The sequence below is a fragment of the Balaenoptera physalus genome (assembly GCF_965194825.1).
Source record: "Balaenoptera physalus genome assembly, chromosome: 2".
NCBI lineage: Eukaryota > Metazoa > Chordata > Mammalia > Artiodactyla > Balaenopteridae > Balaenoptera > Balaenoptera physalus.
Genome location: NC_138883.1, coordinates 61,458,076 through 61,484,493, shown reverse-complemented (window position 1 = coordinate 61,484,493; position 26,418 = coordinate 61,458,076). Strand labels below are relative to the sequence as shown.

The following is a 26,418-nucleotide window of genomic DNA, read 5'->3' as shown; positions in this document are numbered from 1 at the left end:
GTGAGGTTGAATGAATGAATGAATGAAAAGTGAGAAAGTAGAGATAATATCTTGGGCTATTTTTCATCCTCTCACTTTAACACATAAGGTACATATCCTTAGCTCTGCCCACAGTAAGCTTATGTCAGATCACCTAACAACCTATCAGAAATTCTTTCTTAACTCTTTAGGCCTCAGAGGACTAAGGTCTCACCCCCATTTCTCCAGTAAAATAGAGCTGCGGATTACTAACCTCATTCACCTTTATTTCCCCCAGAGATGCATTGCCAAAAGAAAAATGTACAATCTCATTTTCTTCACCTTTTTCCTTTCTTTAATTGTTTATTATCTCTAACAACTTAATAGTAAAAATCATTGGAAGTGGATTAAGATGGACCTGCCTCATGCCAAAATCTGCAGTAATGGTTGGACCTTGACTATAATTCTTTGTGATAAGTTAAGGAGTTTGATGTTGGTTGTGTTCCATTAATTTGTGATTTAAGAAAGGACTTTTTAGGTATCCAGGATGTCCTAGTGCTTTGTCCAACATTATTGTTAGAAATACATTTAAAATCTACATGAAGGGGACTTCCCTGGAGGGCCAGTGGTTAAGACTTCGGCTTCCAATGCAGGGGGTGCGGGTTTGATCCCTGGTCGGGGAGCTAATATCCCTCATGCCTCGGGCCAAAAAACCAAAAATATAAAACAGAAGCAATATTGTAACAAAATCAATAAAGACTTTAAAAAAAACATAAAACAGAAGCTGTACTGTATCAAATTCAATAAAGACTTTAAAAATGGTCCACATCAAAAAAAAAATCTTTAAAAAATACAATAAAATCTACATAAAAATATGTTTAGTTAATTATAGAATTTTGCGAATGTTTGGAAACTTGGAATCTTGGAATTTTTTACCTGAATATCTTGCATCAAATAGATCAAATACAATGTGATAAATCGATATTTTGTTCCCATTTTCCAAAACTGCAAGTAACGTAGTGAGGGAATGTTAATAAGTGTGTTGAAAAGCAGTCTTCCCCAGAAAATAAGTTTGCATACTTATTAAACAAGATTAAACACATTTCTTTGTGAGATTTCTCAAAGTTTTTAATATTCTAATGTTCTTTGTGCATTTCTAAAAGAGATTTAAAGTACAGCAGGGACACTTATAAGACCAAGGGACCCTTTGTTCCCTTAGCACAAGTTAACATCGGTTGCGAGTTTCCTGTCACTCAGTTTGGGAAATTGTGGCATAAGCGAGGTTCAAATGTGGTCTGAATTATAGATACATCACAAATTTGTCACCATTATGTTATTGCGGTGACATCAAAGTATATACAGTACAATTTCTTCATTCTTAATCCTAAACCGCTATAAAAAATAATTACCCAGTTGAGCCAGTTGCTGTGATTGTGGCTTTATCTTCAACCTTAATTTTGTCCTAAGTGCCCCTTAGCGATTCTTTTAGCATGATCTCTGCAACAACCGTTTCTAACTTCCACTATTCTTTTAGAGGTCTTAATTCCGGTGCTCTTCCTCTTTCTCTCTGAGAGGATAAACTTGTATCTTACTTCACAGAGAAAATGGGTCTAGTAAGTATGATCTCTCAACCTCATCCTTATTTGCTTTCCTAATGTCTCAGAGGAGGTGACATCCCTCCTTCTATTCAGAGCTATTCCATCTGCTGTGCTCTCAATCCTGTGTTCTCTTGTTATAACAGTTGTTTCCAAATGATAGTCTGTGGATCAGCTGTGTATCAAAATTACCTGTAGAGTTTTTAAAAAATACAGATTCTAAAGCCCTCCCTCAGAGGATCTGATTCAGTAGGTCTGTGATAGGCCCTGAAAATCTGTTTTTAAAAAGTTCTCCAGGTGATTCTCATATGTAACCGGTTGCGGGGACCACTGATGGATGGAATTTTGATCTATTAGCTATTTTTTTAGTACTTTTGGTGGGACAAATGTTTTTCATTTTTATGAATTCCAGTTAATCAATTATTTTATCTATGGACTGTGTTTTTGGCATCATCCTAAGAACTCTTTGCCTAATCCTAGGTCATAAAGATATTCTTCTACATTTTCTTCTAGAAGTTACATAGTTTTACATTTTACACTTAGACTTATCCATTTTGAGTTAACTTTTGTGTAACATGTGGCAGGTTGAAGTCTTTTTTTTTTCTTTTTTTCTTTTTTTTTGCATATGGATGTTTAATTGTTCCAACACCATTTGTTAAAGGACTCGACTCTCTCTGTTGAATTGCTTTGCACCTTTATCAAAAAAACAATTAACCGTATTTGTGTGGCTTCACTTCCGGACTAGCCAATCTGTTCTGTTGATCTGTCTGTCTATCCCTTCACCAATACCAGACTGTCTTGATTTCTGTGGCTTTATAGGAGGTCTTAAAATTAAATAGTGTGATTACTCCAACTTTATTCTTCTTTTCAAAATTATTTTAGCTATTCTACTTTCCTTACCTTGTGTAAATTTTTAAATCAGCTTGTCTACATCTACAAGAAATCCTGCTGAGATTTTGCTAGGAATTGACCTATAGATTGATTCAAGTAGAATTGACATCTTTACTATTTTGAATCTTACAGTCCATGAACACGATATGTGTCTCCATTTATGTCTTCTTTGATTTCTTTAATAGCAGTTGTCTTTTTGAGCATACAGACCTTGTACAAGCTTTGTTAGATTTACACTTAAGTATTTATTATCAATATTGTAAATAATATTGTTTTTAATTTTGTGTTTCCAGTTGTATATTGCCAGTATACAGAAATACAAATGATTTTCGTTTGTTTATCTTGTTTCCTGCAGCCTTGATGAACTCACTTATTAGTTCTAGGTTCTTTGGGTTTTGGGGTGTTTTTTAAGATTCCTTGGGATTTTCAACACTGGCCATCATTTGTCTATAAATAGGGACTTTTTAATTTCTTCCTTTCACATGTGTATGTCTCTTCTTTCCTCTTCTTTCCTTATTGCACTGACTGGAACTCCCAGCACTGTGTTGAGTAAGAGTGGTTAGAGTGGACTTCATTGCCTTGTTCCCAATCTTGGGGAAAAGCATTCAGTCTTTCATCTTCAAGTACGTTGTTAGCTATAATTTTTTGTAGATACTCTTTATCACAACAAAGACGTTCTATAGAGTTTTTATCATGAATGGATGTTGAATTTTCTCAAAGGCTTTCTCAGCATCAGTTGAACACAGAAGTAGTTTGAACTCATGAATTCAAAATTGGACTCCAAATAAGTTACAGTTTACTACAGAAATTGAGAAAGCCCTGTTTAACTTGTCTGCCTGTAGTGGGTAGAATTGTGTCCTCCTAAAAAATCCTTAAGTTCTAATCCCTGGTACCTATTAATGTGACCTTATTTGGAAATCAAATCTTTGCAAATGTAATCAAGTTAAAATGAGGTTATACTGCATGAAGGTGGACCCTAATCTAATGACTGATGTCCTTATAAGAGGAAGATTTGGACACAGACTCAGAAGACACTGGAAAGAAAACCATATGATGACAGAGGCAGAGATTGGAGTGATGTGTACACAAGCCAAGGGATGCTAAGGATTGCTGGCCACCACCAGAAGCCAGGAAAAAGGCAGAAAACAGATTCTCTCTCATAGTGTCTGGAAGAAAGCAATCCTACTGACACCTTGCTGGCCTCAGAACTGTGAGAGAATAATTCTTGTGGTTTTAACCCACCCAATCTCTGGTAATTTGTTCCAGTAGTCCTAGGAAACTAATATAATGCTGCTTCCTGGTGACTTTGAGTTCCAAAACGGTTTTATTCCAAAAACTGGTCTTCTTTGTTTGTTTTTTGGTCGTATAAGTATTTTTCACAACCTACACATAACATTAAACAACTCAGGTGGTCCACTCTTCCTTCTTTAGGCTCCTTATAGCTTTTTCAGTGATCACCAAACAGTTTTAGAGAAAAGCATATAAATATCCTCATTGTGTTTCCAAATCATAGAAGGACATTCTTTTTGTCCTGTACTTTGAAAATATGATTTTATTACAGGCCAGCCTTTTAATATCTTTTCTATGGCCAGCAACAATGATAGCCATCATAGGCACATATCTAAGGAGGCTGTCTACCTCCATTTCTATAAAGTAAAGAATCTCCTTAAATAATTTTGCATGTTTTGAGAGAATCAAAAGTGAACAAAAACTTTCGTTATAAAAGCCTCAGTATCACGGGTAAACAGATCATACCCCTGTGTTAGAAGTATTGCATACAAGGTGTGAGGGACATTTGACAGGTAAGATCTTTTCATTTTATTTGGGAAGAAGTTTATAGACTGAAAAGAAACTGCCGAAATTTGCATTTACACTGTCTGCCTAATATCCAGATAAATGAGAAAAGTCTAGTTTATATTTGGACAAGATATCAACAATCTTTTGTTTTATGTTTTCTACGGTTTAAAACCCTCATAGAAATCAAGAAGACAATTTGAAACTCGATTTGTCAAATGAAAATACCTAATAAGTAGGGGGGATGATTTTTGTTGCTCTGACTTGGCACATCACTTGACATGGTATAGAAAGCGTGATTGCCATTAAGTGCTGACAAAGTCAGCACTACACTGTAAGGGGCCAGCACAACTCTTATCAAAATCCCTTTTTGTTTATCCGTAGTTGCAGCCTCTGAGCCAAAATAGGTAATTTTACTCAGTTTCATAGAACAGTCAAGGAAACAAAACAATAATTTGTGTATGTTTTGTGTAGTATGCCCAGGCTAATGCAGCCTGATGTAATTTATTATTATTGGTGTGATTTGGAGAGACCAAAAAAACCAAAAAAACCCTTTTGATTGATTTAGAAACACTTGCCTGTCTCACCCCAGACTTGGGAGATTGTTTCCATATGTTCTTTCACATCTCGCTCTCCAGCGTGTCCAACCCCAAATTCTCTCTGCATATCTTACAGTATGTTCTGTTTTGATTGTTTATCTGCCTAATCTACGTGTGCATGTGTCCTCTCGTTTAGCCTTCATTTTTGGTGATGTCTCAGTCATGCCGGCATTGAGATTGTCATTCTCATTTTCATTATCTGAACTCTTAGAAAGCATGTTCATAATATTCACTGTGTTAAGCATTAAACTAGCACTATCTTGATACAAAGCACAACAATTACTGCACAGAGGAAGTCAGAGATGAACTGTTAACATTGACAGTGTACTTTTGTTGAACTTAAGTTGCATCACTAGGAGTGATGCAATGATGAATGATCCATGATTGTGAACCACAAATCATGGTTGCTAAATTAGTGGCCAGAGGAAAAAGCAGCAACTGCAGAGGAAAAGGCAGATAATTTTGCTGTGTCCGTCAGATACTAAAACCAGTATTGCTTTCAGCCCTATTTTTTGGACTACCATATGAGTTTGTACTCCCCGCTGCCAGACTTCTGCACCCATTGCCAAAGATCAGAACTTTTTACATCCCATGGAGGGGTTTCCCAAAATGGTTGGTCAGCCTATGGACAACTCTGATGTCAGAGAGTGGACTCTTGAAAGTGAAGCAAAGGAGGTTGTACTTGGTATGATAGAAATAAGGCAGTTCTGATGTTTTTTTCCTGGAGGAATGATAAAATGTGTGACTTGATAATACCAGAGTTGGAGGAAAGTAATCTCACAGGTTTTAATAGAGTTAACTAGGGCAGGTGTAGGAAGGTAGGAAAGACTGGCTTGGAGGCTGTTGGAGTATTTAATGAATGAAGTGCATAAGTTCAAATTACTGGGACTGGAGGTCATTGATAAGCATAGGACAAAGTTCAATGAACCCTGCAGGATCAATACTAACTCCCTATGGAGTCAATATTATGATCCAAAAGGAGGACTATTTGCCATTTGTACAAAAGGAAAACAAATACAACTTTTAAAAGTTTGAATGAATGATAGGAAAAGAAGTGGTGGAATAAAAGTTGTTTTTGCCCTGAATACCAGAGCTCCAGTAGACCCTCTTGTCTTGGAAAGAAGCTATCTCTGTCCAGTTAATGATCATGCCCTAAGAGAAACTTGCCAATCTGCCTAATGAAGAAACTACTTACTAAATCTTGCTCATCACCACTCTTCCAAATACACTGCTGTAGTTTTCAGATGTGCTGAGGGAACCCTTTTGGGCTGATATGAATAGGCTTGAGAGTCCACATGTAGTTCAGAGAATTTGATTGCTGCATGGAGAAAGACCATATTCTACCACACAGTTGGCTCCAGTTGAAGCCGTTTTAGTACAAGAAGAAAACTTAAAAATTAAAACAAGACTTCTTATGAAGGGTCAGATATTTTGAGGGAGTGATCAAAATAGACCAGCATTAAAAAAAAGATATCATAGGAGATTTGAACAACAGAATGATCAGGGACAAAAATCTAGTGATCTGGAAGAACAAAGGGAGAAAACAAAGAATTAGAGTGAAATGCTAGACAAAGAAAACCTAGTGTGTGGAAAACAGGAGTAACTCTAGAAGTGAAAGGAGTAGATGTAAGGGAAACCATATTCAAAGAAATAATAGATGAAAATTCGCTTGAACCAAACAAAAACTCAAGTTATCAAAATGAAAGTACATCGCAAGGACTGGGTAGAATAAATTTTTTACTCATATGTAAATTTATTTACATATGTTAAGTGTATAGATATATCTGGCTAAAATATCTGTACTCTGTTGGTGAAGAGAAAATGTTTCCTTTCCAGCATAGGAATAATGGTTTGTAAAGGAAAGAGCATCATACTTGTATTAAATTTCTCACCTGCAAAACTGATAGTAGTACAGTGCAACTATATTAATAAATCTTACAGGGAAATACTGCAATCTAAGAATCCTATATCTATCCAAAATATCATTTATACAAGTGGGCAAAGCAAAGACTTTTGTTTTTTAACAAGTAAGTCTAAGAAAGTTCCTACTTATCCTTACTTGAAGAAGTATTATAGCCTAAAGAAAAGTAAAACAGATCTCAAAAGAAGGAAAGATAATGTATAAGAACCAGTGGTAGCCAATATGCCTTAAAATTTATAGATAAATTTAAGCAGTGATAAGATGATTTTAATTGTGATATGCGTTGAGAAAGGATTCTCAAAATATGTTATATACAACAGGAAAAATCCAAAATATGGCATGGACTACAGTTTTAAACTATTTCAAGTAAACTGTAGGAGTGGTAAGTGAGGATAGAAGAGGTTTTAAAAAACCTTATTTTTACTTTTAAGGTTTTACCTTTATTTATGAGGTGTATCAATTATGAGGTGATGTAAAACTGGAATTAGTATGTGGAATATGAAATTCAGTAAAGCCAAATTGATTATTTCAGTTAAGAGGATAAAGTTTTCTATTCATGGGGATATACATGGTAGGTCAACCTAAATTAAATAAACCATATCTTTATATGATATGATTTACATTTATAAAAATTTACTTTTTGAACAATAAGTAGACAAGGATATCTTTGTTTTTTTTCAATATTTATATTCACTGAAAATATAATAAGATCTTATATACTACATGCTGGAAATGCTAAAAGGAAAAGAAATTTGCCATCTATTGGGTAGATAAATGTACAAAAAATGCAAATGTAATTAGATGAATGCTATAATAGATATATACACAAGGTGAAGTGAAGCATAGGACAAAGAACAGGTTTTTTTTTGTTTTTTTGTTTTTTTAAAAATTTTATTTATTTATTTATTTTTGGCTGTGTTGGGTCTTCGTTTCTGTGCGAGGGCTTTCTCTAGTTGCAGCAAGCGGGGACCACTCTTCATCGCGGTGCACGGGCCTCTCACTATCGTGGCCTCTCTTGTTGCGGAGCACAGGCTCCAGACACGCAGGCTCAGTAGTTGTGGCTCACGGGCCTAGTTGCTCCGCGGCATATGGGATCTTCCCAGACCAGGACTTGAACCCTTGTCCCCTGCATTGGCAGGCAGATTCTCAACCACTGCGCCACCAGGGAAGCCCCAAAGAACAGTTTTTGTGGGGAGATTTGAAAGAATGCAGAGCAAGTTAATGAGTGTGCCAGTGAGCAAGGTGGGAAAGGCATGCTGAACAGTGGAAATGTATGTTATGAATGAGAAAATGCAGATGTGTATCCCAGGTTATTAAATCATACAGTAAAATTCTTAAATTGAAATGCATTGAAATTGGCATGAAAATAAGATATCTGAAGCACCCCCTGTTGAAATTAGCTGTGAATACTTGAGTACTGTTCTGAGTTATCCCTAGGTATTTTTAAATTTCAAAAAAAGCAGCATTTAGAGGAATCGTGTGCAGCAATCAGATATTCACTACATATTGCCATTCTTTTTTTTTGTGGAAGAGAGCGGATATATATTTCCTGGCTTATTTTTAAACAGCAGTGAGTTTAGGAGTAGGTTTCACTTCTGCCTTCCCTGTGTTTAGGTCACCTAGGATATAATGAGAGGACGGCCCTCTTGCTTCAGTAGTAGCTATGGCTGCCTTGGATGGTAACTACAACCTGTACCTTTCCACAGAGAAGAGAAAGCATGATCAGCTGCTGTGTCACGTGTGTACTTTTCCAGTATTCCTGCATAGTGCAGAGGGAAAGGAGGACTGCTCCAGTGTCAGGGTAGATGTTTGCTCTTAACAGTACTATGTGAGAAATTAGGTCTTGTATTAGAACGGAGAAATCACAGAATAAATTCTACAGCCTAATAAAGATGTCCAGACATTAAAACCAACAGTTTGCTCCTCTATTTGCACATTTTGCTAGCTTCTATATATCAGGAGCTTCCTTATGAATTATATAGTTTTAAATATTACAAATTTTCATGGGAAATTGGTTTCATAGAAATGTGCCATCTTTCTCTTTTTTTGTAATGTGCTTATCTCTCTTGTTTGTAATTATATAATTATATAAATATTGAAAGTCCAGTAATTACATGGAATGTGGCAAGCTTCTGATTTTTCATATTGGAAAGCCAGAGTGCCCAAGTGGCAACCTAAATAATATTTCTATAGAAAGTTTGCCTTTGTTCATTATTTTTTTTTATTACAGCCTCTTTTGGTGAAATGATTTATTTACATGTTTTTTAAAGTTTCTGTCCCTATTAATTGTCCTGATGCCTAACTGAGGGCGTTCAGAACTGATAATCAGTAGCTTTTGTATTTAACTCTGGAAGAACAAGCTGCTTATGATGACCCAACAGAGACATGAGGAAGGTTTGTGAAAGGGGTGTATTCATCCAGCTCTAATCCTTGTTTTCAGAAAGACAGTGTCTTTAAGTGTTCTCTAATTAGTGAATAGATACGGTTGTAAATTCTTGTAGATACCTTTTTGTAGGATAGAGATGGATACCTGGCTTGTTTAAAATCTTTGTTTTACATTTCTGTTAAGTGAAATTTTAATATGAACATTTGACAATAGAAAATAGGAAAAGTAATTTTTATACATATAATTATTCCTATTTTATTAGTCTGCTCCATTGTGATGTTTCTTTTTTAACATCATCATAATTAGAAACTTGAATATTGTATAAGATGATGTCTACAAAATAAAAGTAAGGTTTTATGTTTTGTTTTCCTGCTTGCTTGTTTGCTTTGCTGATCTCTTTGTGTACATAAAATAATGTTTACTTCTATGAAGTAAATTCTTTTTGGGTTTGGTAAAATTGCTTCTACCAGTCACTGAGGAAATGTAAACTAGGGAACAAGACACTGATATTTAGTCCTACCAAGAGGAAATATATTGCTTCAGTGAACTGAATATAAAACATGATCAGTGAAAACACCTGGAAATCAAAAAGAACAGATTTTAGTTATGCTTCTCTTTTTCAAAGAACTTAATGCTTAGCTATTATTGTTAGTACTAGAGAAGTAAGTTGGCAGTGACATTTGAAATATGATAAATAAAAGCCTACCGAATGTCTGCTTCTACTCTTAGCACTTGTCTGATTTCCTTCTCCAGAAATTGCATAATGGAAACTACCATAGGGTTAATGCGAGTCAAATACACAACCTTACTTGTTGTAATAAATGTATTCTCTATTACTGTGTAATGATAGAGCCATAGTTATTAAAACTACCAAAGTTATTGAAACAGTGGGATAGGAGCTTTTTGCCTTTATCACCTGTATTATTAATTGGAGATAATTACTGCAGAGCAGCTGGCTGTTGGTTTTAGGGAGCATCAATTGTTCTTCCCACCCAACTGTTGGCTAATAAGGATAGTCAACACATCTGTTTCAACAGCTGGTAATTAACAAAAGCCTAATTGCTGCAACTCTTTTAACATCCAATCTGTGAAAGAAGGGATGTAGAAGAATATTATTTACTTTGTGCTTTGCTCTCTCTGAAACCAGTTTCTCTTTTTTCTCTCTCCCTCCACTTTTTTTCCCTTACTTTGAACACCACTGCCTTTGTATGAAGCATTGAATGGCAAGAGAACACAATATGGTAATCCAGAGCTTAACTTTTTCAGATCTTTGTTGGTGTTTCTTATTGCAACATTTCTTTGCTAACTTGCAAGATAAAATGGATCAAAAGCATTTTGAGTAGTTCCATACAACAGCTAAAATCCGCAGCAGTGTGCCCTAGGCTGTGTTGCTGTTGTCTGCAGCATCCAAAAGGAAACAGGGAATTCTCTTTTTTTATGCTTTTCACATGCTTAAACACAACTCCCAAATAATTCCACGTTCATATACAGAATTTTCGTTTAAATTAATGTTTATATTGATTAACACAAATGAAGTCAGGTTTAGCAGTTTCTCTTCCTTTGTTTTGTCATCTCTTAAAAACTTCAGTTGCTTTGTTTAATGCCTCTATGTCAACTTAAAGTATTCAAGAAAACTTTTAATTTGTATGTGAAATCTTGCTTCCTCTGTTTTTCTTTAAAATGTGTCTTGGTCTTTTTTAAAACTTCGTCTTTAATTCAGATAACTTCAGTTATTTCTTGTTGATTTTTAAGATGACTAGGAAATTTACTGGCTTAGTGTTAGAAACCAGAGTAAAATGGTTTCACAAATGAGAGACTTATAAATTAACATTTCTTTTCTTTGAAATTTCTTAGTACTCTTATTTAATTATGAACTATTTCAGTAAAAATATCTTTCATATAACCTTGGTTATAAAGCTTTATATTTATGTTTTATATAATTGTAATTTTTGCTAGTTACATATTAATGTTTACCTATTTAAAAATTTCCACGTAGAATGTAACTTATTAAGATGCTGTTTTCCTTTGTATAAGAATATGTTTTTCCAGTTATCATGGCTGATTTTTCAGTAGCCTTTTCCATAGTCTTACATTTTCTTTATAGCCTATATATATAAAAACTTTACAGTGAATGATATTTTTATTAATTAGAAATTACATGATCATAGTGATTTTCCTTTTAATACATTCATAAAATTTTAGATTAATGTTAAGGTTAATCTGATAGACAGTGATTACGGTACTCATTTAATATGAGTATTAGAAAATTCCTTAGCAAAAATGTTACTCAAGTTCACTTGATTAAACTCGCTTCACTAACTTTTCAGTTGGCAATATTTCTACGCAGGCAGTTCTTTAATTGTTGTTAGGTATGTTGAAAGGTATAGAAGAAATTCTACCCAAGTGCTTGCCGTGGACTGAATTGCAGATTGCATAATTTCAAAATTTCTTGCTGGCAGGACAAGTTTAAGTTTAGTTCAGCAGGTGTTCAGGTGGTGAAGTGTATTATAGATGTAGTGAAAAACATACACGATCCTGAACAAATAAACAAAATACTGCTGACTAAAATTCTAACTAAATAGAAGAGCACCGGCCTATAGAGAAATGTTTACAGCTCCTGTAAAGGAGGGGAATATTGTCATTTTGGGAAATGTTTGCATCTTGAGTTTAAATAAGAATTTAATTTTCTCTGTGTGCTCATGTTCTTAGGTAGTACCAGAGAGAGCAAGCTTGGTGAAAGGAATGTATCATGCCATGAGAAAGGAGAATGGACTTTTGGGGGGAACTCACATTCCAGCTGATGCTTTAAGTGTTTTCTTGCATATATTTTTTTTTTCCAGAGGAAATAACCTCAAGAACAAGTGGTGTGATAGACAGAAAATCAATAATTTAATGGATATTCTCTGAAGACTATGAATACTGCATGATTAACTTGTTTTCTAGACATTAAAAGAAGCAAATCTCATTAAATGATGGATAGATTATTAGTGAAGCCAGTGAGATGGTCAGTGGTTTTGTACATATCGGTATAAATGACTTTCAGAGGTATAGTCAAGAAGTCCTGGGAGCCAGACATCTAATGGGATCTAACTAGCAACAAATTTAAGATCAAGGTAGTATCTTCTGAGATAGAGTTCATTCAGTGGAAAAGATAGAGCCTCCACAGTCTGAATTAATGGACAAAGAAATGGTTCAAATTAAATATGTTAAATTACTATGGCTTAAAAATTGAATGATATCATACACTAAAAATAAAAGCACAAAAATAAGACTTTAAAATAAATGACAGTGAACAGAAAAAGAGCTACAAATTGGAGTAAACTATGTTACCTTTAGAGTCATCACAATAGGCTATAACAGCTTGTTAAAAGTTGGAGAAGAGGTCGGCAAAGTAGTTAATGCACAGACTCAGGATTGTTTATTTAATGGATAGTTAAGAGTTCTGTACTCAAATTCTGGTTCTGACACTAACTGTTATTTATAACCTTAAAACCTGAGAGGTTTAAGTAAATAATTTCCTAAGAAGTGGTTCTCCCACCACAAGGAATTTTTTTTCCTGAAGGATTCACGTTGTTAAAGGTAGTTAATGGGGAATGTTTCAATTTCTACTTTTCAACATTTTATCAATTAAATAATTACTTATATATACTTTTCCCCTTTAAAATAAACAAGACTATGATAACTCCTAAGTATTTGTTAAATTAGAATATGTGGCAGTTATTGGAAATCAGACATCTAACAAGCTTATGATACAGTTTATCACTCAACTGAACCATGCTAGCTGCTGTAGTGATTCTGACCATTAAACTGTTTTAAATAGTTTTCATTCTTATATTATATTGTATTTATTGTAGAACAAAGAGGCTATTGTTTAAAGACAGGAAGCAAAAGAAATACTAATCATGTCACACTAGTTAATACAGAGCTTAAAAGTTATGATATTGAAAATATTGTTAGGGTGACTGTGTTCAAAATTTTACTTTACATTTCATATATTTGGATTTTAGACTGGATAGCCACACAGTGGGTTGTTCTCAGAGAAGGGCTTGCAAGTGGCAATCTGAAACCTTCTCTTGTATCTTTTCTATTGAAAAGCAATTCAGGAAAATTATTAAACTATTAAAATAATTAAATCCAGTTAATGTACCAAATGTGAGAATTCCAAACATTAAATTATAAAAACAGTTTGGTCTACTTTTGATTGCATAATATGTGTTAAATTTCAATATAGGCTTTTCCTTCCTGAAGTGTGGCAAAAACATACTGTGGCGACCGTTCTGCTGCTGACCTGCCAGGTCCTGGACAAAATCTAATTCATGCATTGCTAGACTCACAAAAACTAGACGAAAGCTTCCAAAGATTTTACTTCACCAAAAAATTGGGAGTTGAACCAGAAACATCCCCCTCTCCAATGGTAAGCAAACAAGTGTACCCCAGCTACACCAGGGGCAAACATCTATAGAAGTACTTTGATCTTCACTTGGGATCCCAATCTGAGCCAGAAACTGCAGCATTAATCCAGACTCCTTGAACTTTATCTAGGAATTGTCCCTACTGACTCCCTGATGAAACAGACACAAGTTCTCCTGAGAGAAAGGCATCGCCAATTTAGTCCAGCACAATTCCCATAAATTATTATCTGGAAAATGTGAATGCACAACAAAGGTCAATCAAGCACATGAGAAAGAAAACCATTATAAATGGTAGTCAACAGACACAACAAACCCAAAAAGAGAACACACTAACACAATAAAGTCATCTGTAGAATATAGAATAGCTATGTACAAAATGCTTCAATGAATATTTAAATAAATAGATTATGAATCACAACTATGTGAATAAGCCACAGTGTATTCTAGGAAACACCAGGCAAATCTGAAAAAGAATCACATACAATTTCCAAAAAAAGAAAAAAACATGAAAATAACACATTTTCAGACAACTAAAAATTGAGTTAGTCATTTTCAGCTTTGTATTAAAGAAACTTTCTTTAAATAGAAGGAGCATGATTCCATAAGGCAGGGGTCCCCAACCCCAGGGCCATGGACTGGTACCAGTCCACAGCCTGTTAGGAACCAGGCCTCACAGCAGGAGGTGAGCAGTGGGCGAGCAAGCAAAGCTTCATCTGCTGCTCCCCATCACTCGCATTACCGCTTGAACCATTCCCCCCACCCCTCAGTCCTTGGAAAAATTGTCTTCCACGAAACCAATCCCTGGTGCCAAAAAGGTTGAGGACGGCTGCCATAAGGAACCTTCCAACCAGGAAGGAATGAAACACAAAAAAAGTGACAAGTATAAATGCACATTGACTCAAGAAAATAATATTAATAATGTCCTTTGGGGTTCAAACCTAAATAAGATGAATTATAATACATTTAAAGAACAGTAACAAATAAATTGGGAGGAAAGTAAATAGAGTTAAAGGATTTTAGGTCCTCTCATTGTCCAGGAGTATTAATATTAGATTTATGATAAGTCAACTTGAGTCTTGTAATTTCTGGGATAACCGTCAAAAGAATGTGAAGGAAGTATTAGGTTCAAATAAAGAAGAGAAATGTGATAATAAAAGAACCCAAAATATAACAAGAAAAGGTAATTTTAAAACAAAAAAGTAACAGAACTGGCAGGGCAAATAGAAAGCACAAAATAAGAATGTATACTTAAGCCCAAATCTAGAGGTAATTACATTAAATGTAAAATGATCAAATGTCCCAGTTAAAAGACAAAGATTTTTAGACTGGAAAAAAATACAGGCAAACCTCATTTTATTGCACCTTGCTTTATTGCGCTTCACAGATACTGAGTTTTTTACAAATTGGAGGTTTGTGGCAACACTTTGTCAAGCAAGTCTATCAGCGCCATTTTTCCAACAGCATTTGTTCACTGTGTGTCACATTTTAATAGTTCTCACTATTTCAGACTTTTTCATTATATTTGTTATGGTTATCTGTGATCAGGGATCTCTGATGTTACTATTGCAAAAGGATTATGACTCACTGAAGGCTCAGATGATGGTTAGTATTTTTTAGCAATAAAGTATTTTTTAATTAAGGTATGCACATTTTTTTAGACATAATGCTGTTGCATACTTAATGGACTACAGTATAGTATAAACATAACATTTATATGCACTGGGAAACCAGAAAATTAATGTCACTTTGTTTATTGCAATATTCACTTTATTGTGGTGGTCTGGAACCGAACTTGCAATATCTCTGAGGTCTGCCTTTACGCTGTTTACAGTAGTCACGTCTAAACCTAGGCATGTAAAGAAGATTGACGTTAACAGGATATAAAAAAGATATGCCATGCAAACACAAATAAAAAGAATGCTGTTGAAACTTTATTAGTATCAGGGAAAATAGAATTTAAAGCTGCAAGGTTTTTAAATTCATTTATTTTGCTTTATATACAATAGGTGAAATCATGGCTCACTGACAAGATGGTTTCCTGTCACAATGCAGTGTTACCATGCAAGCTCGTGGTTGCCATACAACCACTATTAACTCCTTTTTTTCCTTCCTATCATTATGTGCCCTGGCAAACCTGTTCTAGAACAGTATGAATTACAGGTATTTTGTTTCATCGCCCCCAGAAACATGTTCACCTAGACAAATCAAACATTTCCTTTCTTCATTTCCCCATGTATCTGACATCATTAACCAAAAGCTTATAAAGACCAACAGATATTCAGCAGGCTCTGTGTAAACCTGTAGTCTCTGGTACTCTAGATACATAGTCGGCAGACTATGGCCTCTGGACCGGCTGCCTGTTTTTATAAATAAAGTTTTTTTGGAATACAGCCATGCTTGTTCATTTACATATTGTCTATGGCTGCTTTCACTTTACAACAATAATTGAGTAGTTACAACAGAATCTTTATGGCTCACAAGTCTAAAATATTTACTATCATCATAGTCCTTAACAACCATGCTTTAGACGACCACATGGCTTGAACTTACACTTTAAACCCAATTCCTTCTCACCTTATTGACCTGTTACTTGATACAATGCTCTTCCTTACTGACATAAGTTATTTCCACAATAATTTCACATCAAAGTTTCAATCGTGTCTATTGTACAGCTTATATATTTGTTCACTTTGATCTGGCTATATAGTATGGTAAGTTATCTCATTTTATCATTGTATAATCATCCTGAGACGTGATGATTATCACCCCCATTTTATCAAAGAGAAAACTGAGGTTCAGTGGCCCTAACCTGTTCAGTTATTCATAGAATAATTCAAAGAACTAATTGCTGGAAGTCAAACCCAAGTTTGTTCTTAATCACTGTGCTGTGCTCTCTTTCTTGCATACTTCTCTCTACCCTCCTTTTCTCTTGTTTCATGGTTTCTTCTCACTGCTCATAGGCCAATGTCTGCCTATGAATGTTTTTATTTCTGTTTCCATTTCTTTCCTCTCTCATGTCAGATGATAGATCACTAGACAGTGCATATATGACTGCTTTTAAGTCTAGAACCTGATCATCCTTGGTCTGAGAGACATGACATGAGGACAAAACATAACAACCTCTGAGGAATAACCTTTGAAGAGCAATACACTGTAGTGATATACTGTGGTGGACAATCCCAGTCTTCCTATGAAGGGGAAATGTAATTGAAATCAGTAATTTGTATCTTTCTGATATAGTAGCTTCTAATTTTTTTAGATATCCTTTCGCAGTGTTTCTTTACTAGGTTCTTAACATGCTTCTGAGGTTCAAAAGTCAAATACTAGAATGGCTATAGTCATATTGTTTGAGCAATTGTGTAATTAGACATATTGTTTGAAAACATCTAATAAGGTATCTTACAGATGTGTTTAATAATGTAGCACAGTCTATATACTTGTGGTTACTCTGTAAAACACTTCTATTAAAACAATTAACACGGGCTTCCCTGGTGGCGCAGTGGTTGAGAATCTGCCTGCCAGTGCAGGGGGACACGGGTTCGAGCCCTGGTCTGGGAAGATCCCACATGCCACGGAGCAACTGGGCCCGTGAGCCACAACTACTGAGCCTGCGCGTCTGGAGCCTGTGCTCCGCAACAAGAGAGGCCGCGATGGTGAGAGGCCCGCGCACCGCAATGAAGAGTGGCCCCCACTTGCCGCAATTAGAGAAAGCCCTCGCACAGAAACGAAGACCCAACACGACCAAAAATAAATAAATAAAATTTAAAAAAAAAAACAAAAAACAATTAACACACATGTTAATTACATGTTAATAATAAGCAATATTTTCCAGATAGTTGTATTCTAGTTCCAACTTTTCTTCTAACCAGCTATGAAACCTTGAACAATTTCCAAATGTTTCCCTAAACATGTTGTATTAGCAAAAGTTTCCTCACCTAAAAAAAGTAGGGGACTGTATTACCTCTGAGATCCTTTTCAGGTCTAACATTATTTGATTCCGTGATTTAATTTGTGCTATATGTTTCTTTATTTAGCAGATATCACACATAAGATCAGATGCCTATGGACTTATATATACTACCAAATGTAAAATACATAGCTAGTGGGAAGCAGTTACGTAGCACTGAGAGATCAGCTGGGTGCTTTGTGACCCCCTAGAGGGGTGGGTTAGGGAGGGGTGGGAGGGAGATGCAAGAGGGATGGGATATGGGGATATATGTATATGTATAGCTGATTCACTTTGTTATAAAGCAGAAACTAACACACCATTGTAAAGCAATTATACTCCAATAAAGATGTTAAAAAAAAAAAAAAGATCAAATGCCTCTGTTCTCTGATAAAAACAGATTTCTGTTAATGGTCTTGCAGGTTCCAAAGGAAGGCTTAACTGTATCAGACTATTACTATTAAAAACACATTCAAAAACAAACATAACAAGATTTTAAAGTAAGATAAAAGTGGTTTCTCCACAATATCCGTAACAAATAGTGTTCAGTGATGTGAATAGTGTAGTCTTTTCTTTGTCATTCCACATTACTAGGTAAAATTCTAAGGAAACGATGTAGTTCATTTCCAATCCAGTAGTAAACGATGTAGTTCATTTCTAATCCAGTAGTAGTACGAATGGTTGTCCTATTTAGATGGCATTGCTGAAGATAGATATAGTTTAAGAATAATGAGATACTTAATTAAAAGGTTAACCTAACATTAGTTAACCAACATTTTTTTTCAGTCATTTAAGGTAAATAAGTTCTGGAGAAGTGATAATGTACAGCATAGTAACAATACTGAATCATATATTTGAAAGTTACTACGAGAGTAAATCATAAAACTTTTCATCAGAAGAAAAAAAATTTGTAATCATGTGAGGTGACGGATGTTAACTAAACTTATTGTGGTGTTTATTTTGCAATATGTATATACACCAAATCATTATGTTGTACACCTAAAATTAATACAATGTTGTATGTCAATTATATCTTAATAAAACTGGAAATAAAAAAAGAGAAAAGGTACAACACACACACATACACACACACATCCCAGAATGCTGTATATTGAAGTATAAGGGAGAAATATGTATTTTGGACCAAATAAGCTTGAATATGTATTTGAGTTCTGTCAGTCACTAGCTCTGTTATATTTACAAGTTGCTTAATGTTCATGAACCTCAGTTTTATCACCTGTAAAATAGGGATACTAGGAGCTATCTCATAGATTGATTGTGAGGATAGACTATAGTAATGGATTTCAAGTACTTGGTACAATGTCCAACCCATAGAAGGCATTCAACAAATGGCATTGCTATTGTATTGATAGTTAACCACAAATGCTTTTTGTTTTGTTTTGTTTTTTATACATTTATTTATTTATTTTTGGCTGTGTTGGGTCTTCGTTGCTGCACGCGGGCTTTCTCTAGTTGTGGCAAGCGGGGGCTTCTCTTATTGTGGAGCACAGGCTTTAGGCACACGGGGTTCAGTAGTTGTGGCACGCGGCAGGCTCAGTAGTTGTGGCTCATGGGCTCTAGAGCGCAGGCTCAGTAGTTGTGGCGCACAGGCTTAGTTGCTCCACGGCATGTGGGATCTTCCCGGACCAGGGCTCAAACCCGTGTCCCCTGCATTGGCAGGCAGATTCTTAACCACTGCACCACCACGGAAGCCCTTGTTTTGTTTTTTATTGAAGTATAGTTGATTTACAGTGTTGTGTTAATTTCTGCTGTACAGCAAAATGATTCAGTTATACATATGTATATATACATTCTTTTTTATATTCTTTTCCATTATGATTTATCACAGGACTTTGAAAATAGTTCCCTGTGCTATACAGTAAGACCTTGTTATTTATCTGTTGTATATATAATAGTTTGCATCTGCTCACCCCAAACTCCCACTCCATCCCTCTGCCACCCACCTCCCCCTTGGTAACCACAAGTCTGTTTTCTATGTCTATGAGTCTGTTTCTGTTTCACAGATAAGTTCATTTGTGGCATATTTTAGATTCCACATGTAAATGATATCATATGGTATTTGTCTTTCTCTTTCTGAGTTACTTCACTTAGTATGATAAGCTCTAGTTCCATCCATGATGCTAAAATGGCATTATTTCATTCTTTTTTATGACTGAGTAGTATTCCATTGTGTATATGTATCTTCTTTACCCATTCATCTGTCAGTGGACATTTAGGTTGTTTCCATGTCTTGGCTATTGTGAATAGTGCTACTATGAACATAAGGGTGCATGTATCTTTTCGAATTATAGTTTTGTCTGGGTATATGCCCAGGAGTGTAATTACTGGATCATATGGCAACTCTATTTTTAGTTTTTAGAGGAACCTCATATTATTGTCCATAGTGGCTCCACCAGCGTACATTCCCACCAACAGTCTAGGAGGATTCCCTTTTTTCCACACCCTCTCCAGCATTTGTTATTTGTAGACTTTTTAATGATGGACATTCTGACTGTTGTGAGGTGGTATCTCATTGTAGTTTTGATTTGCATTTCTCTAATAATTAGCGATGTTGAGCATCTTTTCATGTGCCTGTTGGCCATCTGTATGTCTTCTTTGGAGAAATGCATATTTAGTTTTTCTGCCCATTTTTTGACTGGATTGTTCTTTTTTGTTCCTGAGTTGTATGAACTGTTTGTATATTTTGGAAATTAATCCCTTGTCGGCTGCATCATTTGCAAATATTTTCTCCCATTCTGTAGGTTGTCTTTTCATTTTGTTTATGGTTTCCCTTGCTGAAGCACAGATGTTTTTAAGTTTTATCAATTTAGGCAGCACATTTGGCAGTTTCTTTATAATGTATATAACTTAATAGAATACATAACTTTTAAAGTATATAAACACACACACTTATCATGGGACCCAGCAATTCCAGTCCTTGGTGTTTATGTAAGTAAGAGAAATGAAAGCGTATTTCCACAAAATGATCAATATGCAGATGTTTATTGCAGCTTTATTAAAACTGCCAAAAGGTAGAAACAATCCAAATATTCATCAACTGGTGAAAGAATATGCACATTGTTGTACATCCATGCCATGGAATATTGCTCAGTGATATAAAGGAATGAACTACGGATACATGTAATAATATGAATGAATGTTAAAAGCGTTAAGTAAAAGAAGCCAAATTCAAAAGGCTGCCTACTATATGATATTTATATGGCGTTCTAGAAAACGGAAACCTATAGGGGTGAAAATCACATCAGTGGTTGCCAGGGGCTGCATGTAAAGGAAGGACATTGACTGCAGTGTTGCATGAAGGAACATTTTGGGGTAGTGAAAATATTCTGTACCTTGACTGTGATTGTTATTATATGACTCTATACATTTTTCAAAATTTACACAACTGTACATCAAAAATGGGTGAATTTTTACTTTGTCTAAATTATAACTCAATAAGCCTGCCTAAAAAATTCATCCATGTGTATACTTACATATGTGATGCATGTTTTGCTTCAATAAAATTTTTGCCTAAAAATTCAAGTTTAAAAAGTGCTATACTTGTGTAAAACGTTTAGCATACAGTTGTCCATACAGTCGCCCCTCGTTATCTGGAGGGCATTGGTTCTAGGACCCCCACAGATACCAAAATCTGTGGATGTTTAGGTCCCTTAGTCGGCCATCAAGTAACTGTGGATGTGGAACCCACAGATACTGAGAGCTAATGGTATATAGAAATTCTGACTCACTGTAGGCTTTGTTCAAAAATATATTTTTAAGTATGTTTATCCAAAATTTCAAGGTAGAATATAAATACAAAGATTCCAAATAGTAAGTAAAAAGGGGAATATAGATATTTTAATCCAGTATAAGTAGAGGAAAAAAGAAACAAAGGAAAAGGATGCCAAATATGAAAAACATGTAAAAATAAGTCCAAATATATCTATAATCCCAATGTACTGCACATGTTCACAACGTGTGACGGTACTATAATCAGAATAGATAAACATATTAATACAAATAAGAGTCAAAAGCATAATACTGTCCCAAAACGCAATTGTCTGCGAATGTGTAGACTCCATTTATATAAAGTTTAGAAATGTGTAAACAATCAGATATATTTTCTGTAAGTACATAACTACATAGTAAACGTATAAAATATTCTTGAAAATGATGAACCCAAAATCATGGAAGTGATTCACTTTGGGGGTTGGAGGGAAGGAAGGGAATGCAGCTAGCGAGTGCAACATATGGGTTGGGGTGGAGGATTTCTTTTTTAATAGGAAGCAAAATAACAAAAATTCTTTTAAATTTGAAACAAGGTTTTTAACAGTGTGTAAAGAGTACCATCAATATTGTAAATAGATGTATTTAGTTGCAAATATACATATATGCTTGTATGTGTATAGGCTATTTCTGGAAGGATATACAACAAACAGGTAACTGGAAATCTCAGAAGGAGATTTGTAGTACTGAAGATTGGGGGTGGGAGATTTACAAGTAATTACCAGAAATATGGGAAATATGATGACAGAGAAACAGGAAAAGTATGTTGTTTGCTAATTTTTTGTTTTTGAGATGAAATATATTTTTGACTTGTAATGTGGTGGAATTATATGATATTAGTAATGGAAGCAGGAAACGCAGTAGACGTAAGTGGCACATTTAAGTTAGTTAAATTTTCTTACATTGCATATACCATAAATCCAACTCAAACTAGCCTAAGCCAAAAAAAAAAAAAAAAAAGATTTATGTACCCAGGAAGTCCAAGAAATGGATCTAGATCTGTCTGGTGTACCGGGATCCAGGATACAAATGACCTCATCAAGATTCAGTTTTCTTCTGGGCCTAGTGGGATAGACTACTCAGTTTGAACGATCTAGATCAGATATACCTGAGGTAGTGGGGAAGGAAGTTCATCCTAGCCACCAAGACTGAACAGGATCACTGTGGCAAAGTTGACCAGGTAAGCGTATATCTGATAAAGTAGCGGAAGGAGCTTGTAATGCCAGAAAGTTTATAATAACTTTGAACATAGTCACCAGGGCCTAGATACAAGATTAGGCATTTGGAATTAATAAATTAAGTGGATTGCTATGAAGCAACACCAAATCTTCGTAGCCAACTAAATATAGGAAGAGAAGTGAAATATTCATTATTACCAAAGCACAGGAATTTAAGTACAGTTCTCACGATCTCATTTTCATTGCAGAAATTTCTTAGGCAGAATCTTTGTTATGACTTTTTCCTGCTAGAACACTGTTGGTTTTGTTTCTTGGTTTGGGTTTTTGGGGGGGTTTTGGTTTGCTTTTTGCAGAAGTACCAGGTACAAAATCTTCAAAATAATCATCTAAGGTATTTAACATTGTCACATATTTATTTAGCAAATTCTCAGTTACCTGTCAAATATTTGATATTTCTTAAATTGCATGCAACAGGATGTCTGATGTTTTGTAAGTTGAATGTGATATATCCTTTTTTGGGCAATTCTTTTTGATTTGTTATTAGTCACATTGAGTATCTTGTCTTCCAAGTTACCATTTCAATCACATATTATAGTATACTCAAAACTGGCAAAGCTGTTAATTATTGGCGTCAAGAACCAGCTTTACATGCTTTTTTAATAATTTTTGAGAATGTTTCATCTATAATTCTAAAATGTGACATGTTGAAGCAAGCACTCAAACATCTTAAATTTAATTAAAAAGTAACTCTTTGTTAGAATTTGCTAGCCCAGATAGAGAACTAATTAATTAATTTAGTGCCTAATTTTATATACAAAGATGTAAACTGCTACATGCTTTTATAATTCTGCATTATTAAAATAGAAAAGTGGCATTGTCTAATGTTCATTTATATTACACTCATTAATTTTCCTATGATCAGATTTCACAATTTGTCTTGTGACTTCATTCTTATGCAAGAAAATAATTTTAGTGAAGTCATATGATTTCAGCAAAATTAGTGAATTTCTGCCTCCAACTTTTGATTACTTTTTAATTATTACAATTAGTGTAGTTTGTGAGGTATGTGATACCAGTTTGCTTTGTGTTATCTATCAAACACCATTTAAAGTGAAAGATAGCCTTTTCATGGAAATTAAACTTTGAATAAACAAAACTGAAATCTGACTTACCAGTACCATACTTTAAAAGTTGGGTTGATAACTCCTTTTGACTATGCCTGAAATTCAGTGGGAATGATGGTTGGAAGGTAACAATTCTTTTAAAATTACTAGTTTGAACCCTATTGAAAAACTGATTAAGACTCTTTAAAATTTGAGTATTATAGGCAGAGATGAACAATAACATCCCTTGAATAAAATATTTCTAACATTCAAGATTGCTGCCATTCTCCCTTTAGAGATTTTCTTTTTTTCTGCAGAAAAGGAATTGAAGAGGTTAAATCATATCTGTAAGAATCAGGTTGTAGTCTTGTGTATTTTTTTTCATGTTAAATATCAAAGATGGCTTAACATATTTAGAATTTTCTGAGTTTCTATTAATAAAGTTAAAAGAAAATCTAGCAATCAGGCAGTGGAGCCACATAAAATTTATATGTGAAACACCCACTGTGCTTATCTCTAGATAATGCTCTGAACCCACGTTCCACTTTCTGAATTCTGTGTATAAAGTTAAACATTGCAGAAAGGCATATATCTGATGATACAGATGAATAAGGTTGAAGTTTAGTAATGAGCAAAGTTGGTAAATTTAATATGTTCATGTCTTTAGTATTTCTGTTATTAATATAATTGGATTATTTTGTGGGAAGTTATGAACCACTACTAAAAATATGATAGGTTTTAAACTCCCAGAAATTAAAGACTTCTATTCATACTATAGTACTGTATTTTAATGTACCAAACCAATATTAAATTTCTTAAAATATTAATTAATTGCAGGCAAAGTTGTTAGCTATGCAACAAGCCAGAGAAACTGCAGTTCAACAATACAAAAAACTGGAAGAAGAAATCCAGACACTTCGAGTTTACTACAGGTAAAATTCTTTTTATCCTAGGCATAAATAAATGTTAGTCTGGGAAATGTTTCTACCTAATTTTATAGTGGTGAATGAGGAAATACCTCAATGAAATTAAACATTATTCACTTAAGACATTTGTGTAGTTTCAAAATGATTCAGGCATAAAATATTAATTATTGTACCTTTTTTCCTTCCTGCATTTGGTAAAGTATAAGTTTAGACTCCCATTATAAAATGGGAATTATAAAATTTACATAACTCTTAACTAGTTGTCTAAATGGCACCTGCTTAGCTCTTGAACAATTTGCTCATCTAAATGACACCTCTAAAATGATGGCGTACATTTTTTAAATAGTACATGAAAAGCAGTAATAATAGGCTTTCACCTATCATAGTGTGAGAAGTTTCTAAAGGAAGGCCACTAAAGGATTTTTAAGACTTATTTAATTTATGCTCCAAGAGTAGTTGTGAAATTAATTCAGTAGGTCACACTGGCATTTTTTAATGAAAAGAAATAGAATAGAAAATGTCAGAGTGCAGAAAGGGTGAATATTGTTTTGTGATATTTTTGTTTCAGTTTTGTGTTGTGTGAGAGAGAAATAAGATTGTGTCTTGGGCTATATTTAAAATATATATTCTCACAGTGGATCATAGTTTAAAAAAAAAAAAAGGTTTGAAAAGTGAGGTACAATGCCCTGCATATTTTTTAATACTCACAAAGATTTTAAAAACCTCGTCTGAAATGTAAGAATTCACTAACTGGAGCTGTAGGTTATTGAAAGATTTTTTTAAAATTTGATCCCCCTCTTAAAATATAAGTGCATAAAATGTAATTAAATCAAAATCAGTTTTACTGAAATAAAATACATGTGCCATTATTAATACATTATAATATATTAATAATTAAATAACTAGATCTAACAGCAAGTCTATTAAAAACTGTAATTTCAAAGTAGTGATGACTGTAAATGGTATTTTGAGGATAACTGCAAACACTGAAATGGGACATGAAAATACCAGTGGTTTCTATGGCGCAAACTCTCAAGAGCCACTAATAATAGTACTATAGTTTGTTGCCTGTGTTCATAATTGTAGGAAATACTGTATTTACATGAGAGTGAAAAATAAAGATGAAAAATTTTCCCCACCCTCATGTGAAGAACCCATGTTTTGGAGCAATGTTATTGACATATACAGTAATTGGTTATTGTCATGGGTTAAATTGGGTCCCTCAAAAAAATATATTGAAGTCTTAACCCCTAGTACCTCAGAATGTGATCTTATTTGGAAATAGGGTCTTTACAAAGCTAATTAAGTTAAAATGAGGTCATTAGCATGGGCTTTAACCCAGTATGACTGAAGTTTTTATAGAAAGTAGAAATTTGGACACAGAGCCACAAGCATGAGGGAAGACTATATGAAGACCCAGGGTAAAGACAGCCTTGTGCCTGGAGTGATGCATCTACAAGCACATGAATACCAAGGATTGGCAGCAAACACCAAAAGCTAGAAGAGGCATGGAAGGATTCTCCCTTACAGCTGTCAAAGAGGACACAACCCAGCAGAAACCTTTATTTTGGACTTGTAGCCTCCGGAACTGTGAGACAATAAATTTCTCTTGTTTTAAGCCCCCTAGTTTGGGTACTTTGTCACAGCAGCCCTAGGAAACTAATATGGTTATCGAATACCAAGTATGTTTGTTTGATGACTGCCTGTGGGGAATCATTTGCTTGCAGTTAGAATCAGTAGGCACATAGGTAAGCAGAACCCTGATAGCCATTGAAGACATCCCATCCATTTTTTTTTTTTTAAGAGAGTAAATGTAACAGTCTTTCCTCTGTATTTTACACCAGTGAATTCTCAACTGTAACTGTGCATTAGAATCACTTGAGGAGCCTCTAAAAAATCCTGATCCCCATCCCATCCCAGGCC

The 26,418-nt window shown here is 34.6% G+C and overlaps 1 protein-coding gene across 16 annotated transcripts in view; it reads left to right on the top strand.

The window, feature by feature from the left end:
• Positions 1-26,418, top strand: part of MIPOL1 (mirror-image polydactyly 1) — a 336,357-nt gene that overhangs the window by 186,993 nt on the left and 122,946 nt on the right. For 15 of the 16 annotated variants that reach the window (XR_014261134.1, XM_082452167.1, XM_082452168.1 and 12 more), the window contains one exon: positions 24,407-24,501. Coding sequence is in view for 15 of the 16 variants with exons in the window: in XM_082452167.1 (XP_082308293.1) it covers positions 24,407-24,501 (95 nt within the window). In the remaining variant the exon portion in view is untranslated. Of the gene's footprint in view, positions 1-11,853; positions 13,365-24,406; positions 24,502-26,418 lie in introns of those variants that run through there. The other variant, XM_082452169.1, reaches the window with a different exon arrangement.